At 43.4% G+C, this 17,257-nt stretch overlaps 1 protein-coding gene and 1 pseudogene across 8 annotated transcripts in view; one reads left to right on the forward strand and one right to left on the reverse strand.

Moving 5' to 3' along the window:
• The window catches only part of CACNA1G (calcium voltage-gated channel subunit alpha1 G), a 468,525-nt gene that overhangs the window by 438,185 nt on the left and 13,083 nt on the right, over nucleotides 1-17,257 (forward strand). For all 8 annotated transcript variants that reach the window (XM_029600643.1, XM_029600645.1, XM_029600651.1 and 5 more), the window contains 2 exons: nucleotides 4,299-4,491; nucleotides 6,534-6,703. In XM_029600643.1, coding sequence (XP_029456503.1) covers nucleotides 4,299-4,491; nucleotides 6,534-6,703 — 363 coding nt within the window. The remainder of the gene's footprint in view (nucleotides 1-4,298; nucleotides 4,492-6,533; nucleotides 6,704-17,257) is intronic.
• On the reverse strand, nucleotides 9,624-11,231 carry LOC115090946 (annotated as a pseudogene).

Here is a 17,257-nt window from a genome sequence, read left to right on the forward strand (position 1 = left end):
TCTTTTTTCATTTGTTTTTCCAGATAATATACTTCACATGGTAATATCTTGATTACTATACAAGCCCTATCTGAAGAAGGTAGAAAATCAGCTTCCTCCAACATCCTTCCATTGCCATTCCATAGCTGGCTAATGAAACTCAAGCCATGCGCTGACCCAGATTCTAATCTTAATGAACCAAAGGAGTAAGCCTCTTGGGCTAGCCTACTCTGCTGGATGGCAATTAGGTCTCCCGTGCCACAGGGTCGTTACAAGTTGATGCTTGACATTGTAACAGACTGTTCTGATTCTGTTTTTCTTAAAGGCCTTTCCACTACACTGACCAAGACTTGGTGTTAAAATTGGCATTTTCCTATAGCACTTTTCTGCCCCAAATTTGTTACTGTTGTCATTAAATTCTGCTATGCATTATTAGATTATGTGCTCGATCCTAGTTATGCTATACATTAATACATATGCTGCAGATGTCACACTGACATTTCACATCCTACAGTAATACCAGTGTAGAGGTGGAAGCGACCCAAAGAGTGGGACAGAACATATTTAATCTATGTATTTTGAGCCCTGATGTAGCCTCGTCCTCTGTCGCGCATTAGTTGTGTTTTAGCTGCTGCAGAGATGTTGTCATTTCTGTGTCTGTGTACTAGGCATCCTGTAGTGTACTTGCTTTTCCAACCTTTTTGGATTCCTGCCTTGTTTCCTCTGTTGTTCTCCATACCATCTTCGGATGTTTGCTGCACTATTGACCCGTTTCTTATCCTTTAACTTGGCTTTCATCTCAACAATTGTTTAAAATTGTTCATCCTGGTAGTTGCATATATGTGGGACATGTCTCTTTCAAAACCATGACAATAGTACACATCATGCTTCATGGTACGGTATCCAAAAGCCTGGCACTAAAAGTGCCCTTTTGAATTTTATTTTGAATTGTTTTATTTGGCAATAAAGATCTGAAGAAACAAAACAGAAACATAAAAGAAGACTTGGTGCAGGTGTTATTGTCCGTGAATTTGCCAAAAAAAAAAATGCACTGAATTCAGGAATGTTGGAGCATTATTTACATTAGAAAACCCATTTTTTAAAAAATGTAAGTTTTTTTTAAATGTTGAAGCATAGAGTTATCCAGACGAAGTTTTTCAAACCACATAAAGTGGGCACACGATGGAAGAATGGGGCTCTCCACCAGCGGTGCTCAGTCAGTCTGGGCGGCCACTAGCATGTCTTCGGCACATTTGTTGGGTTCGATTTCCTATTCCACTTCCAACCTGAGCACAGCACTCTTTTTCTGAAAGAGGCACATTTTCACCGTTGCTAAAAGAAGAGTCTCTATGCCCGAAGCCAAAAGACAACCCAAGTTTATCTCCACTCAGTCTGATTGTTTCTTGCCACCGTTCGACCTCTTTGTTGTTATTGTCCATGCATGTAGTGTTCATGTAATTGTCCATTCAGATTTAGATTACTATAGAGCTTGGTATAGGAAGGGAGGTCTTTTTCTAATTTCTTTTACATCGGACCTTTCATGACTGGTCAGCCACTTCACAGCGGATTGCATTCAGGTGCTGTACACTCATCTGCCCCAGCTGGTGGAGTATGAATGAGAAAGTCGACAAAAGCTGTCCCAGATAAGCAGAGCTATCTTACAAATGGCCACAGGAGATCACTGGCAGCTGGGCTATGTCCTTGGCAGTGGGGTCAGGATGTTCTCGTTGGTCTTTTTCTGCCATCACCTGCTGTGCTACAGTAATTAACCTTGAATGAAGTTAGCACATGATTGCTGCAAGCTCACTATGTCTCCCCCCCCACTCCCCAAATGAGTGGCAGAGGCAGTAAGCAGGGATACACCTGAGGGATCCCTTTCTTTTTGTACTAGCACCAGTTGGCTCTCTGTGATCTGTTGGTGTTGCACATCCAGCTTGCATGCTGACAATCCACCCAGGTTTTATATAATTTTCAGTCCAATCCCAAAGTAACTGCTTCTGTGAGCAGTCAGAGAGAACTTGGACCAGTAAATGCAGCTGCTTGTATTTCCAGTGGAATTATTTTCGGAAGCCTTTCTGCCAGATAGGCACACATTTTTCCAATGTTCCCTCTAATTGTTTTGTGGGCTGTGTGCGTAGAAAGTTCTTGTATGCAACGGGGATGGTAACTTTTCAACAGCCGCGCAGGCATACATGTACATGTGTATGGCGGCTCGTGCGAATAGGTATGATCATTTTATAATATACATGCGTATGTGCACGTATGATATAAAATTGACTGTACGCACGTAGATCTGCGCACAATTTTGCATGGGCACGCACTTGTGCATGCAAATGCCGGCACTTCCGCATAAGTGGGGGGATTTTATAAGATATGCGCGCCGATGCAATTACCAATATCAGTCCATTCCCAGTTCACCCAGGCTCCTGACTTCCTAACACCCATAATTAACCATCCTCCCTTTTACCCTATTAGCCCCAATCCTTCAAACTCCACTGACTAGCCCCGATTTTGTTTAGTTTAAAACTTACACACCATCCATAGCAGAAGTAAAGTTACATGATAGGGAACCCGGCGCGCAAAATATGTGCACATTTCAAGTGACCTTCCCAGAATGCCCATGTCCCACTCATGCTCTGCCCAGACCATGTCAATGCCAGCCTCTTTTTTAACTTTTTGATTTGTGTTCATATTGGGAGATAAGTGCGTACTCGGGCACTTCTTAAAATCCGCGCAGTGCACGCCGGCCCAAGACATATGCGTATCTCCCAGGTTTGCCATGTGTATAGCTTTTAAAATTCACTTTATAGTGTACAAATTTGTATTCAGTGTTCTTTGAAATCTCATTCTATTTTCCTTTTCTTCTGTGCGCTTATTTTATGACCTGTGTGCTTGCACACAACTTACAGAGAACGTTGCATTCTTCTGTTGCAACCTTTTGGGAAACAGATGCTTCCAACATCCCGCCACGAGTCATGATGGGCCCTGTTTACTAAACTGTGTTAACATGCCATTTTAGTACACTTTATTTACCGCTGGTTTACTAAACTGTGGTAACTGAGTACTGCAATTTAGTAAATCCTGTGTCCCCATGGCCAGAAACACGTAGGCAACACCAATCTTGGGAACGAGCATTCCTGGCCCCCCTCCCCTGGGCCATAATCTTGAAAAGAGGTGGCTAGCCTCAACTTACACCTCTCCTGGTGCAAACTTTCATACATATAGGGCAAAGGGGAGCATCAGGTCAGTTGGGGCCATTTTAAATTATGGTACTGTTGGGGCAGGAGCAACTGGAGATTGCGGATTGTTTCTGCCTAAATCAAGACCTGGGACTCCATTGTATAAAGGGAGGGAAGGATGGGCATGAGGTTGGAAAGACAGAGTTTGATATGGGGGGGGGGGGGGGGAGGTGCAACACTTGGGATAGTTATCTCTTTTCAGGATCAAGGATCTCAGGTGGGTACCCCCCGAGAGCATTGCCAGTGGCAGTGGCCTGCCAATGCTCTCAGAGAAAAGTTAAGTACATCTCTTAAGATGTAGTTAAATTTCTGAGGCTTTTTTCGATCCACGTTAAGACTTTTTAATATTAATGAGCTGCTCTGCATGCAGCACAGGTCATTATTTTCCTCGTGTTCTGCCAAACGTTTAAGCATTATCGATAATGTGCAGAGTATGCTGAATTCAGACAACATGTGTGTGTTGACATTATTAATGCTGCTCAGTATTAATTGGTGCAGAATCAGACACCAAAGTGAATGTTTGGTAAAGAATGTTAAAAAGACCTACTTTAACAGAGAGCATGTTCCATGCTCAAGGCAGAAGAATCACTGGAAAACATGATATTAGAAAATAAAAAAGAAAAACATTTTTTTTGTGCTCTTGAAGTGAAGACACAATTGTGATATACATCAATAGTTGACCTCTGAGTGCTCAGCCTATTTTCTGCAGCAGGCTCATCAAAAATCGAGCAGCTAACTATATATATATAAAGCACAGAACACATCCAGCCATTGTCCTTGAGGCATGATGGGTTTTGTCATTCTTGTCTTCCTAGAAACAGTCATGGTTTATTTCAACCATGGAGCTTTTCTCTGTCTCTTGTATTGTGTGTGCTGTCTACTGTGTCGTGAGTTATTGAGAATACATTAGTGGTAGAATGGTCTTTCAGTTACTTATATTTCGTTTTGCACATCTGTTTGGACTTTCATTTCATTTTCCTTCAGCATTGTCTGCATGTCTCTAGTACCGCTATGCTTAGACAAAGGTTTCTAAAGGCTCCCAGTCTTACAATTCTATGATTTGTCTTTTCTTTTTAACAGAATGAGCTTCCGCCAAAAGATGACATGGCAGAGGTACCTCAAGAAGAGAGTTTACTGACCGTGAGAAAGCCATCCGTTGGTCGAACTCACTCTTTGCCCAACGACAGCTACATGCTGCAGACCCCGGACTCCTCCGATCCTTGCGTCAGCTGCCAGGTGGAAAGGAACAGGGGCTATCCAAAATCTCAATCAGGTGCTGGCTTCAAGTGGCAGTGAAAATATCAGGCACACAAACACACATACACAAACACACATACAGCTATCTCAGGTCATAAGCCAAAAAGGGTCCTGCTGGCATCTCTGCTTCAAAACTGGACTTTCAACCAAGTAGAAGGCAAGAAAAATAGCAAAGCAAAAGAGAATGCTGTTATTTATTTATTTATTTGTTTGTTTGTTTGTTTATTTATTTGAAATCGCTTGTATCCCGCACCCTCCAAGTTATGGGGTGGGTAACATAGAACCATCCACAAAAATTCATGATAAAATCAATACGTATATTGTTAAATAAGTAAGACTTATTAAAGTGAAAAACACTTATTGAAAAAGGACAAATTAACTGCAGAATTCATTGTTATTAAATCTTTGAATGATGAGTTAAAAAAATGAGTTTTTAGTAGAGATGTGAATCGTGTCCTCGATCGTCTTAATGATCGATTTCGGCTGGGAGGGGGAGGGAATCATATTGTTGCCGTTTGGGTGTGTAAACTATCGTGAAAATCGTTAAAATCGTGAGCCGACACACTAAAACCCCCTAAAACCCACCCCCGACCCTTTAAATTAAATCCCCCACCCTCCCGAACCCCCCCAAATGCTTTAAATTACCTGGGGATCCAGCGGTGGTCCAGAACGGCGGCGGTCCGGAACGGCCCCCTCAATTGAATCCTGTTGTCTTCAGCCGCCGCCATTTTGCAAAATGGCCGCCGCAAAATGGCGGCGGCCATAGACAAAAACGATTCGACACAGGAAAATGGCGCCGGCCATACGCGTATGGCCGGTGCCATTTTCCATACGGAAAACGATTCGCGGCAAGAAATCGCTTCCTGAACCCCGCTGGACTCCCAGAAACTTTTGGCCAGCTTGGGGGGGCCTCCTGACCCCCACAAGACTTGCCAAAAGTCCAGCGGGGGTCCGGAACGACCTCCTGCGTCGAATCGTTTTTGTCTATGGCTGCCGCCATTTTGCGGCGGCCATTTTGCAAAATGGCGCCGGCTGAAGACAACAGGATTCAATTGAGGGGGCCGTTCCGGACCGCCGCCGTTCTGGACCACCGCTGGATCCCCAGGTAATTTAAAGCATTGGGGGGGGTTCGGGAGGGTGGGGGATTTAATTTAAAGGGTCGGGGGTGGGTTTTAGGGGGTTTTAGTGTGCCAGTTTTCCTGCCCTCCCCCTTCCCCCGATTTATGACTTTTTAACGATAAATCGGGGGAATTGGTATTGTATCGTGGCCCTAACGATTTTTGACGATTTAAAATATATCGGACGATATTTTAAATCGTCAAAAAACGATTCACATCCCTAGTTTTTAGGGCTTTCCTGAATTCCTTTCAGTTACTGATATTGCAGAGTTGAAGGGGTAGACCAGCAATTGAAAAGGCAGTGAGGACAGGCGAGACGTGGTGAAGGGCTATTGAGTAACTTTGTTGTGATGACCCTAGTGTTCTTCTGGGGCTATATAGATTGTGTCCAGGGGGAGGTGATATTATAGATTAGGTTATGGGTAATGGTAGCCAGTTTATATTGAATTCTCCATGTCACTGGGAGCCATTGGAGTGAGAACAACTGGTGTGATATGATCATGTATATTGGAACCAGTCAATAGTCATGCTGCTGCATTTTGCATAATCTGTAAAGCGCGTTTTGAGGTAGACCAATGAAGAGTGACTTACAGTAATCTTATGCAGCACCATCATATAAAAGCAGTCTGGAAGATCCACCACTGACTGCTTAATAACCACATAATTTATCTACTTTTGGTTATTCCTTTTCTCCTTCAGAATGTTGTAGATAGAAAGAGCATTCACACCACAGGTTGTTGGTACCTTTCTTGGATAGAACAGGCATTCTTTATGCAGATGTATTGGAGTTTCTCTCTCTCTAGAAGCTGAAAATGACTAAGATAATTTAACTAGAACTATGCACAGCCACATTTGACACACATAACAAAGCTGAGTAATCCACGCGTGCCAGCTGTTATTTCTTTGTCTTTAATGCTTGCTTTTCACCATTTCTGATCAGGTTCAACAACATCCGTGCAGTCTCAGCCTGCTGACATTGGCTCCCTCTTGCAAGTTCCCAAGGATTTCCTCCACGCTGCACACCCACCCAGCAAAATGGACTCCAAGATTATCCCCAAAATTCCTCCCCCGCTGCGTTCTCCCTCTGCACAAAGGATGCTACGCAGGCAGGTTAGTGCAAATGTTTGTGGGTCCTGGGAGTTTTGAACTCCTTACTGACTGGAGTCTAGGTCTAGATTGCAAATTTTTTTTAAATATAAACTTCAGCAACTTCCTTGCTTGTTCCTTGACCCAGGAAGGAGAAGATATATGAAGGCGTGCCTTTGGTCCTGATATGCTGCGACGGTGAATGAAAAATTAACTATCACAAGCAACCCGTAGGTTGCAGATTTAACACACATTACAGCGAAGGCATTTATTTAAAAAAGATTTGTATTCCACATTTCTGGAACATTCAAAACAGATTAGAGTTTAAAACATTCATAAAACAAACAATAAAATATAGTCCAAACAATAAAATTTCTCAGGGAGAGAGGTAAACAGTGGAGTGTCTCAGGGATCTGTACTTCAACTGGTGCTTTATAAATATATTTATAAATGATCTGGAAAGGGGAACAATAAGTGAGGTGATCAGATTTGCATATGACACAAAATTATTCACAGTAGTTAAATTGGGATCAGCCTCTAGTGATAAATTGCAGGAGGACCTTATGACCTTATGACTTTCTGAAACCGATTTGGCATTGGTCAAGAATTTCTTTCGTTGATGAAGGTCTTTAGTTGTTCAAGTACTACTGCTTCAATGATTTTTGTCAAAAACAGCAAGGAAGAGATCTGGCAATAGAGAAAATACAGGGATCGGCATAAGATTTTTTAAAGATTGGTCTAACTAATGCATGTTTCAGTGATGACAGGACGATGCCACTTGACAAGGAGAGGTTGATAATATCAGCAATTATTGGACTAATCTCATCCTTCACTAGTTTCAGGATGGCTATAGGACATGGATTTAGTGGTGAAGAACACAAGTTCAATTTAGGAATAATACAAGATATTGATAAGCTGGAGACAGTTTCAAAAATTTCCCCCAAAGGACAATCTGGGGGGGTGGGGGAGGATCGGTGTGGGGGGTATTGTCATGCAGGCAAGCTATCCTTCACTACACTAATCTTATTAATGAAAAATTGAGTTAATTGATTACATGTAGTTGAAGATTGATCTAGGCCTAGAAGATTTTTTGAACTGGTTAAGGTCTTAACCACTCAGAATAATTCATAAATATTTGTACCAACATTGTGAATCTTAGCGGAAAAATATTGTTTTTTAGTCAGGTTTATCTTTTCCCTATAAATAAATAAGTGTGACAAGTAAGCCGTTTTTGTAAAAAAAGATGAATTTTTTTTCACCAACTGCGTCAAATTACCTTAAGTTCTCTTTTTAGTTCCTTTAATGCTAAATTATACCAGGGTGCATAATTGTGACATTTAGCATAAATTATCTTCATGGGGCAAGTTCATCTGCAATTGTGGCTAGCCAGCTTGGTCAACATCAAGCATTAAAAAATTGTCAGTATAAAGTATTAACAGATCTTTAAATTTATGGATATCAAAATGGCCTCTTTTTCTGATTCAGTTAGTCATCTGAGTATTATGAACCATCTTAGGTTTTAGTTGTCAAGTACAAAAGATAAGAACATGATCAGACTATGGGGTATTTGTTGTGAATGTAGTATTGGTGGGGATTAGGCTAGTGTGTTTGGGTTCATAAAAAAGGAGATCTAAAGTATGATCTTGCCTTTGAGTTGGAAAATTGATAAACTGTTCCCAGGCCATGCCAGCCATCGTGTCTAGCAAAAGCTCAGCGGTAGGTGGTAAAGGATATTTATCAGTATGTACATTAAAGTTTCCAAGTAGTATAGTGGATTTTAAATCTAACTTTAAGGATGATAAATGGAGAGGCATTATGTGAAAGCAATAAAGGGAGACAATACACCAACAAGATGTTTACAAGAGATGAAGTGATAACCAGGATTTCATAAGGATGAATGGGATCAATATTCACATGGGTGGGGGATAGAGTGCCTTTCATAATTACAAGTATTTCTCATCCCCTCTTCTTCTTGACCTTGGCCGAGAAAAGGCAACATAACCTGAAGGACATAACTTATTCAATAGAACATTGTCTGTGTCTAATAACCATGTTTCAGATATACAGAGACAATCAGGAGACTGAGTTTGTAGAATATTATAGATAATCGGGATTTTCTTTTTTATAGATTGAATATACATACAGGCACACTCTGACTAGTACATCATGGTTCCAGGTCTTTATGATAGATTTTCTTGAGCAATGTTAATTGCAAATAATAACAATTACTAAAGAGAATACCTAAAAAAAAATATATATATATACACACATATAAATAAAGATGTTGATATTCAAAAGCCATGTAGATGGATAACTGAAAGGTTATCCAGCTAAAATACAACCGAATAAGATTTTTTAAATAACAGCTTAGCCATTTAGATGGATAACTTTTTAATTGCAAAGTTACCCCATTTGTTTATTTCCATTCTCTAGTCCAGAGCCGTAGCCAGGCAATTTGGCGCCTAAGGCAGAGTGAAAAGCAGCACCAGCACCCATACACAAAACATGACACTGAGTTAGGAGACTCTGCCAAATGATTTTACAGCAATGCCCAAGAAGTTGGCCATAGAGGCAAAAATTCACAATAAAAACTTTTTAAATTTCAAAATATTTTATTAGCAATTCACAAACTTTTGTAAAAATCTGCTAAGGAGCTTCGCTCTACAGGTGTATGCTCTGTAATTTCTACAGTATTCAAAAGGGATTTTTTATTGCACTTATGCTTCCTTCCCACTCACAACCAGACTGCAGAAACCAAACCACCATCACCTGCCCTCCAGCCCCTCGGTCATTTGATGTAGCACCAGTGTTAGTGTTAGCATTAGGCCACAGACAAAAGACTAGCGTAGAACAAGTGGAATAATTGCTTGTAAATTTAGGCACATTCTTCACTTTGGCATCTGCTACTTGGGATTGCAGAGGCTTGGGGGCCTAGCTTCCTCCAACAGAGCTTCCCAACTGGGTGTCATGCACCTGTTGGCCCCATGGTTCTCTTCTAACTTGACTTCTTTTTAAGCATCTCCATGTACATCTGAAGAGACTTCTGAATAGAGTCTCTTGTGATTAAGCTGACAAAGTTCTTGATGTCAGATTCCCTGTGTGTCACCAGGCGGTCCAAGGTTGGCTTTCTCATCATTGATTTGGTAAGTTGTCGAGCGTGGTCTGGCAGAGCTAAGCACTGTGCCATCACAGCAGAGGCAGTGCTCTGGACCTTGTCTTCTGCTACTATCTCTTCACAAGGCCTATCTTCAGGGCATCGGTTGGCGAGTACAAGAGCCCCAGTTGAAGAGAACGCTCTGCAACCCTGTGCCCAACAACCTCCAACATTACATCCTTAAACCAGAAAGGTGCAACGATGCCCAGTTGTGTCTCATTCAGTCCAATGCTGTATTTCTTGTTGTCAGCCATAATCCGATAGTCACAAGACATAGCCATCAGGCAGCCTCCTGCGGGACTGGATCCATTGATAGCCGCCACTGTCACCATGCTGGAGCTGTAGAGTTTCAGCCACATCTCCTGCACAGCTCTCCAGAACTCCACATAGTGCTCTGCGCTCTTCCCGTACATCTCAGTTATATCCAGCCCCGCTGAGAAGATTCTAGGAACGGCAGAAGTTAGGATGACCCCTCTTCAACCTCGATCGATTTCCAGCTTCTCCATGCTGATGGCAAACTCTGTGAGGAAGTCCAGGCTGAGGCTGTTCACAGGGGCACACTTCATCTTCATGACCGCAACCCCTGTGGCATCATCCATCTCTACTGAAACGTAGGTGTTACTGAACTGTCTTCTTTGGCTTGAAAGTAACCATAGCGTCGGGTCTGTAGTATGTCCATGCTTCGAGTGCGCACCACAAAGACGTAGTGTTCCTACCAGGAGCCGAGCTGTCGGGAGCCGCAGCAGGGTCGCCATCTTGTTTGACTTGAGGGGGAGTGGAGGAGGCGGGACGTCAGGTCGTCAGCTGACAGAGGAACACGCCGCCTTAGAGGAGAAAGGTCTAGGAAAAGTAGTAGACAAGACCATGGGGCGAGATGTCTGCCCTGGCTGCAGCCATGCAAGCCCCCAGCAGCAGCAGTAGAAGTAGAAGGGCGTCGAGAGAGAGAGCGGCTTCAGCAGCCCCGCCGGCAAAGGTGAATACGCGCACGCCTGTACCTCCAATATGGGCGCGCAAGGCAGCGAAGGTGCATGCGCACACGCCGTGACCTCCGACGTCCATCCGGTCACTATGCACAATCCATAAACTAATCAATGAAGAAAATACTGAATGGTTAAACACTGCATTACGACTTTACTGTATCGGCCCGTTAGTGAGGGATAAAGCACCAAGCAGCGGAACCAGCTAAACATGGAATATGCAGGACCATGTGGGGGATTTCAAGTGACGTGGCATCAATGTTGTACAGATTATTAATCTCACCCGAAAGGTCAAGACAAGAGGGCCGGTCCTCACCTCACAGTTCGGACCTAAGGCTGTGCCTTATCAAACGATGCTTTTGTTTTTTGGCCCAGCGAAAAACAATCCATCCCTCAAAGAAGCCACTGCGACCGTCACAACCAAAAACTTTTAAAAATATATCCAAAGCAGAAAGCCTGCAAGGGATTCCTCTGCTATTACTGGCTTTCAGGTGGAAGGGGCAGAGCACATTGGGGGTAATTTTCAAAAGGAGTTACATGCGTAAATGTAGCTACTATTGTAGCAATTTTCAAAAGCCATTTACTCAAGTAAAGTGCACTTATGTGAGTAAATCCTATAGACAAGTCAATGGCATATATTGTAGCAATTTTCAAAAACCCACTTACTCAAGTAAAGTGAATTTACTCCAGTAAACCTGGTTTTTACTCGAGTAAATGCTTTTTAAAATCAGGCCCATTATTTCTTTCTTTACTGACGATGTTCTCCTGTTTCTGACAAATCTAAAAAGAACAGGTGCTCAGCTGTTAATAGCACTAGCAGCTTATAGTAAAGTCTCTGGGGTAGATTTTAAAAAGCATTTACTCGAGCAAAACTGGTTTTTGCTCGAGTAAATACACTTTACTCAAGTAAGTGGGCTTTTCAAAATTGCTACAATATATGCCATTGATTGTCCATAGGATTTACTCAAGTAAGTGCACTTTACTCGAGTAAATAGCTTTTGAAAATTGCTACGATAGTATGTCACATTTACATGCGTAACTCCTTTGAAAATGACCCCCTCTGGGTATAAGATTAAATGTATAAATCTGAGGTATTTCCACTTGGTGCTTTAAATGCAGGAGACATCCCCTCATGGTTTTCTAATTTTCGGATGGTGGGAGAAATGATCAAATATTTGGGTAAACTGGGTGACCAAGAAACCCGTGGACCTATATAAGGATAATTATGCAGCAGTGGTTGACCACATACAGAAAGTTTTAAGAGTATGGGATGATAAATTTCTTTCATGGTCAGGCAGAATAAATGTACTGAAGATGAAGATACTCCATAGATTCAGGTATTTATTCCAGCTTGTTCCTTGTTGCTTACCTGAGGGGGGTTCTTCGGTTGACTGTATGGGACATTGGTAAAATTTATATGGCACAAAAAGCAAGCATGCATCAAGTTAAGAACGTTATTGAGGCCAAAAGAGGCAGGGGGAATGGTCTTCCTTACTTGCAAGGATATTATTGGGCAGCAGGACTAATGGGCACGTTGCCCTGGTTCCACAGAGATCAGGCAACCCCCTGGCACTCTTTGGAAGTCCAGTTGACTGGGGGGAAAGACCCTCCAGTGCTGCTGCTCCAGCCTGAATTGTTCCAGGTAGTAAGCAGGGGGAAGTTGTGCAAGCCCTCCTATATCCCACACTATTAGGTTTTGGAAAATGGTGAGTTGGAATCTGGGATTTCTTTCACAAGTGTTGTCGGGAGCTATGCCTATAAGGCGTAATCTTAGGCTGCTAAGCACCTCACTATAAGGAAAGGCAACTGAATGATGGAAAAACTGAGACTAAAATTTATAGGGAAATTACGGGAGAAGGAAGATGCCCAAATGAGGATATTCCAAGATCCTAAAGACTACTATGAGGTATCCAGTAAGTCTGAATCTTTTTATCACAGATTTATGTTAAAGCTGGAAAATTATAGAAGATGGGGCTAGGAATGGAAGGCCCCTAATTCAGTGGGGAAAAATGTATTGTCTGGGAAGACATAACAAAGCAGGGAATCTCAAAATTCTCCAAGGCAGTGCTGGAATGTCAGATGGAAAGGGATCCCCCACTAAGTCTAGAAGCTTATTGGAATAGAGACTTACACTACCGAAAGCTGGAGGGCTACCTGGAAAAAGGCACATAGAATCTCAATGAGCCCGATATTCAGTGCTGGTCAGGTAAGTAACTTAAGCCGGAAATGACTTATAGGGCTAGGTTACAAGGCATATTCAGCGGCATGGCTATGCCGCTGAATATCCACAGTCAAGGCACTACTTAGCTGGATAAATTAAATCTGGCTAAGTTAGATCAGCTCAATGGCTGATCTAACTTAACTGATTAACTTAACTGGATAAGAACAAATATTGCTACTTGTTCAGTTAACTTAACCAGATAAGTAGCACCACCCAGATCCCCCCACTGCCTGCCCATAAATTGGTCCACTAAAAGATAGCTGGATAAGTGACTTATCCGGCTATCCAGTGCTAAACGCGCTTTCAATATTGGGCCCATAATGTAGCAAGCAAGTGGAGCTGATAGTAAAACTCCTTCATAGAGTGTACAGGCTCCCAGCACACTATGCCAAATTTTTGGCAGGTGCCTCAAGTTTGTGTTGGAGAGGCTATGGGCAGGTAGGCATGTATCTACACATGTGGTGGGACTGCCCCCTAGTGGGTGAATTCTGGGAGCAGGTTGGGCAAGAGTTGTGTCATATCCTAGGTGGGGAGGTTAAACTAAAACCTTCCATATGTTTGTTGGGAAGATGGGAAGAGCATAACCTGGGTACAGCAAAGCTTCAACTTGCGGATCATTTGATACATGCCAGCAGATTCACGATAGCTATGCTCTGGAAGGTTGCTCCTACTTTGGCATGCAGGCACTGACAGGTGCATGAAATTGCCACAGTAGAAAAGCTAACATACATGCTTCATAGACAATCTAGTCTTTATGATAAAAGCAAGTTTGCTTACTGTAAACAGTGTTTCCGTAGATAGCAGGATGAATTAGCCATGCTGTCATGGGATCTGTCAATCAGGTCCAGGAGGCGGAGCTTGTCAAAGCAGAGATCAGAGCTTTGCTGTCTGCGGCTGCACGTGTGTTCCCGCGCAGGAAAGTAACGGAATCTCCTCAGTCTGTGATTAAGCCTTTGTGTAGTCGAAGACTTGGTGACTGCCAGGGAGGAGGGTGGGTCAGCATGGCTAATTCATCCTGCTATCTACGGAAACACCATTTACGGTAAGCAAACTTGCTTTTTCCCGTTGATAGCAGGGCTGAATTAGCCATGCTGTCATGGGAGTCCCAAGCTCCCGATCACATTATTTATGATATATATGTTTGTACGTGATCTTTGACAGTGTGGCAGTCACCGTGGACAGGAGGATAGAGATTGCAGGATTGCGTGCCCTATCTTCGCGTCAGTGGCTGCTTGTTGATCAAGGCAGTAGTGAGATGTGAAGGTATGGAGCGATGACCATGTAGCTGCCTTACAAATGTCTATGGGTTGCACATTCTTCAGGTGTGCTAATGAGGCTGCTATTGCTCTGACTTGGTGAGCTTTCGGCTCTGAATGTAGTTGTAGTTTCTGTTTATTGTAACAGAATTTGATGCACTGTGCTATCCAGCTGGAGATGGTGCGTTTAGCCACTGGTAGTCCAGGTGCCTTTGGGTCAAAAAAGACAAAGAGTTGAGAAACTTGGGAGTCTGAGTTTGTCCTTTCTTTGTAATATGCTAAAGCTCTTTTACAATCTAGTGTTTGCAGTAATTTTTCCCTATCATTTGTGTGAGGTTTAGGGAAAAAGGTTGGTAATTCCATGGTCTGATTGAGATGGAATTGAGAAACCACTTTTGGTAGGAAGGATGGGTGAGTTCGGAGAACTACCTTCTGGTGATGAAATTGCAAGTATGGAGAATAATGGACCAAGGCCTGTAATTCACTGACTCTTCGTGCTGATGTTACTGCAACCAGGAACACAACCTTCCATGTGAGGTATTTAATATGTGCAGAGTCCATGGGTTCGAACGGGGAAAGCATGAGCTGTTCCAGAACTATGTTGAGGTTCCATGGAACTGGAGGCTTAGAGATCGGAGGACGAAGATGAGTTAATCCCTTAATGAAACGAGATAGTAAGGGATGATTGGATATAGGAATATTGTTAAGTGGTCTATGATATGCCCCTATGGCACTGAGATGAACTCTAATGGATGACATTGCTAGACCAGCTGTATATAGGGTATGAAGATAATCAATGAGCAATTCAGGTGAGCAGTCCAATGGTGGTACACCTCTGGACGTACACCAACTAGAGTAATGTTTCCATTTATAGCTATAATTTTTCCTCGTTGAGTTTCCTGGATTCTAACAAGATGAATTGTGCCGAAGTGGAAACTCCCTTTTCTGTTAAAAGGAGCCTCTCAATCTCCACGTTGTCAAGTTGAGAGATGAGTGTAGCGGGTGTAGAAGCGTCCCTTGATCTTGGCAGAGAAGATCCTGGCGATTCGATAATCGAATGGGATCCATGATGAATAGTCGGAGAAGAAAACTGTACCACGGTTGTCTCGTCCAAGCCGGGGCTATGAGTATCAGTTGAGCTTTGTCTGCTATGCATTTCTGAATTGTCCTTGTTATGAGTGGTATGGTAGGAAATGCATATAGGAGGCCTGTCGTTCACGGGATGAGGAAGGCATCTTGAGCGATCCTGAATTGGCTTGGTCTTATCAAGCAGAATTTGGGAACTTGAGCATTTATCTCTGTTGCAAAGAGATCTATTGAAGGTGTCCCCCACTGCATGAATATATCTTGGGCTATTTCTGTATTGAGAGCCCATTCGTGAGGATGAAAGATGCGGCTTAGCTTGTCCACTCTTGTGTTTGCAACTCCTGGTAGGTAAGTTGCCTAGAGATGTATGCAATTTCGGTGAGCATGTTCGAAGATTGTCAAGGTCTCCTTGCAAAGGGACCATGAACCAGACCCTCCTTGTTTGTTGATGTAAAACATCACGATTTGGTTGTCCATGTAGATCATGACCCTGCATCCTTTCAGGTGGTCTTGGAATACTCGTAATGCATTGCGAATTGCTCTGAGTTCCAATAAATTTATTTGCAGGTTCTGTTCCGAGATTGTCCATAACTCTTGTGTTTCGTAAATCTCGAGGTGTGCACCCCAGCCCTTGCGAGACGCATCTGTGGTTAAGACTGCGTTGTGAGGAGGGGAACTGAACAATGCTCCCTTGGATAGGGTGGAGTCTAGGAACCACCATGTTATGTCTTTTCTCATTTCGGCGGTCAATGATAACTTCTGTGTCAATGGTTGCGAGTGCTGTTTCCATTGACTTTTCAAGCCCCATTGCAGGCATCTCATGTGTAGCCTGGTGTTGGGAACCATGAAATTTGTCGCTGCCATGTGGCCTAGGACTACTAAAACCTGTCTCGCTGAAGGCCTCTGAGTATGGTTCAAGGTATGTAACAGAAGACGGAATTGTGATATTCTGTCGCTTGGTAGGTATGCCCTGTTGCACGTAGTGTCCAGACATGCTCCTATGAACTGTAATTGTGTTGGTTGTAGGTGTGATTTCTGAAAATTGATCACCAATCCTAATTCTTGCAAGCATTGTATCACTCGATGGAGGTGCTCCAGTAAGATGTTTGGAGTTGGGGCGATTATGAGCCAATCATCCAGATATTTATTTATTTTATTTATTTATTTTAAGTCTTTTCTATACCGTCGTTTGGTGGGGACCGTCACAACGGTTTACATTAAGGCACATAAAAGTAATGATACTACAATTTGTCCATTTACATAGGTGCCATAAAGTTCGGTAACATAGTTTGTTATTAATGTTCGTTGTTAAATGTGATTAATCATGTCCATGTCTTTCCTTCTCAGTTTTAATTACAGAACTAATTTTACAAATGTAACTTATCCATTAGTAATGGTGCGCTATATCTTAAAAACTACACACTTAGGGGCGGATTTTCAGAGCCCTGCTCGCCGGTAAGCCTATTTTACATAGGCCTACCGGCGCGCGCAGAGCCCCGGGACTCGCGTAAGTCCCGGGGTTTTCGGAGGGGGCGTGTCGGGGGCGTGTCGGGGGCGTGTCGGGGGCATGTCGGGGGCGGGCCCGAACCGCGCGGCGTTTTCGGGGCGTGTCGGGAGCATTCCGGGGGCGGGCCCGGGGGCGTGGCTACGGCCCAGGGCGGCCCGGGGGCATGGCCGCACCCTCCGGACCCGCCCCCAGGTCGCGTCCCGGCGCGCAGGAGGCCCGCTGACGCGCGGGGATTTACGCCTCCCTCCGGGAGGCGTAAATCCCCTGACAAAGGTAAGGGGGGGGCTTAGACAGGGCCAGGTGGGTGGGTTAGGTAGGGGAAGGGAGGGGAAGGTGAGGGGAGGGCAAAAGGAAGTTCCCTCCGAGGCCGCTCCGAT

Source organism: Rhinatrema bivittatum, chromosome 4, assembly GCF_901001135.1.
Source record: "Rhinatrema bivittatum chromosome 4, aRhiBiv1.1, whole genome shotgun sequence".
Classification (NCBI taxonomy): Eukaryota; Metazoa; Chordata; class Amphibia; order Gymnophiona; family Rhinatrematidae; genus Rhinatrema; species Rhinatrema bivittatum.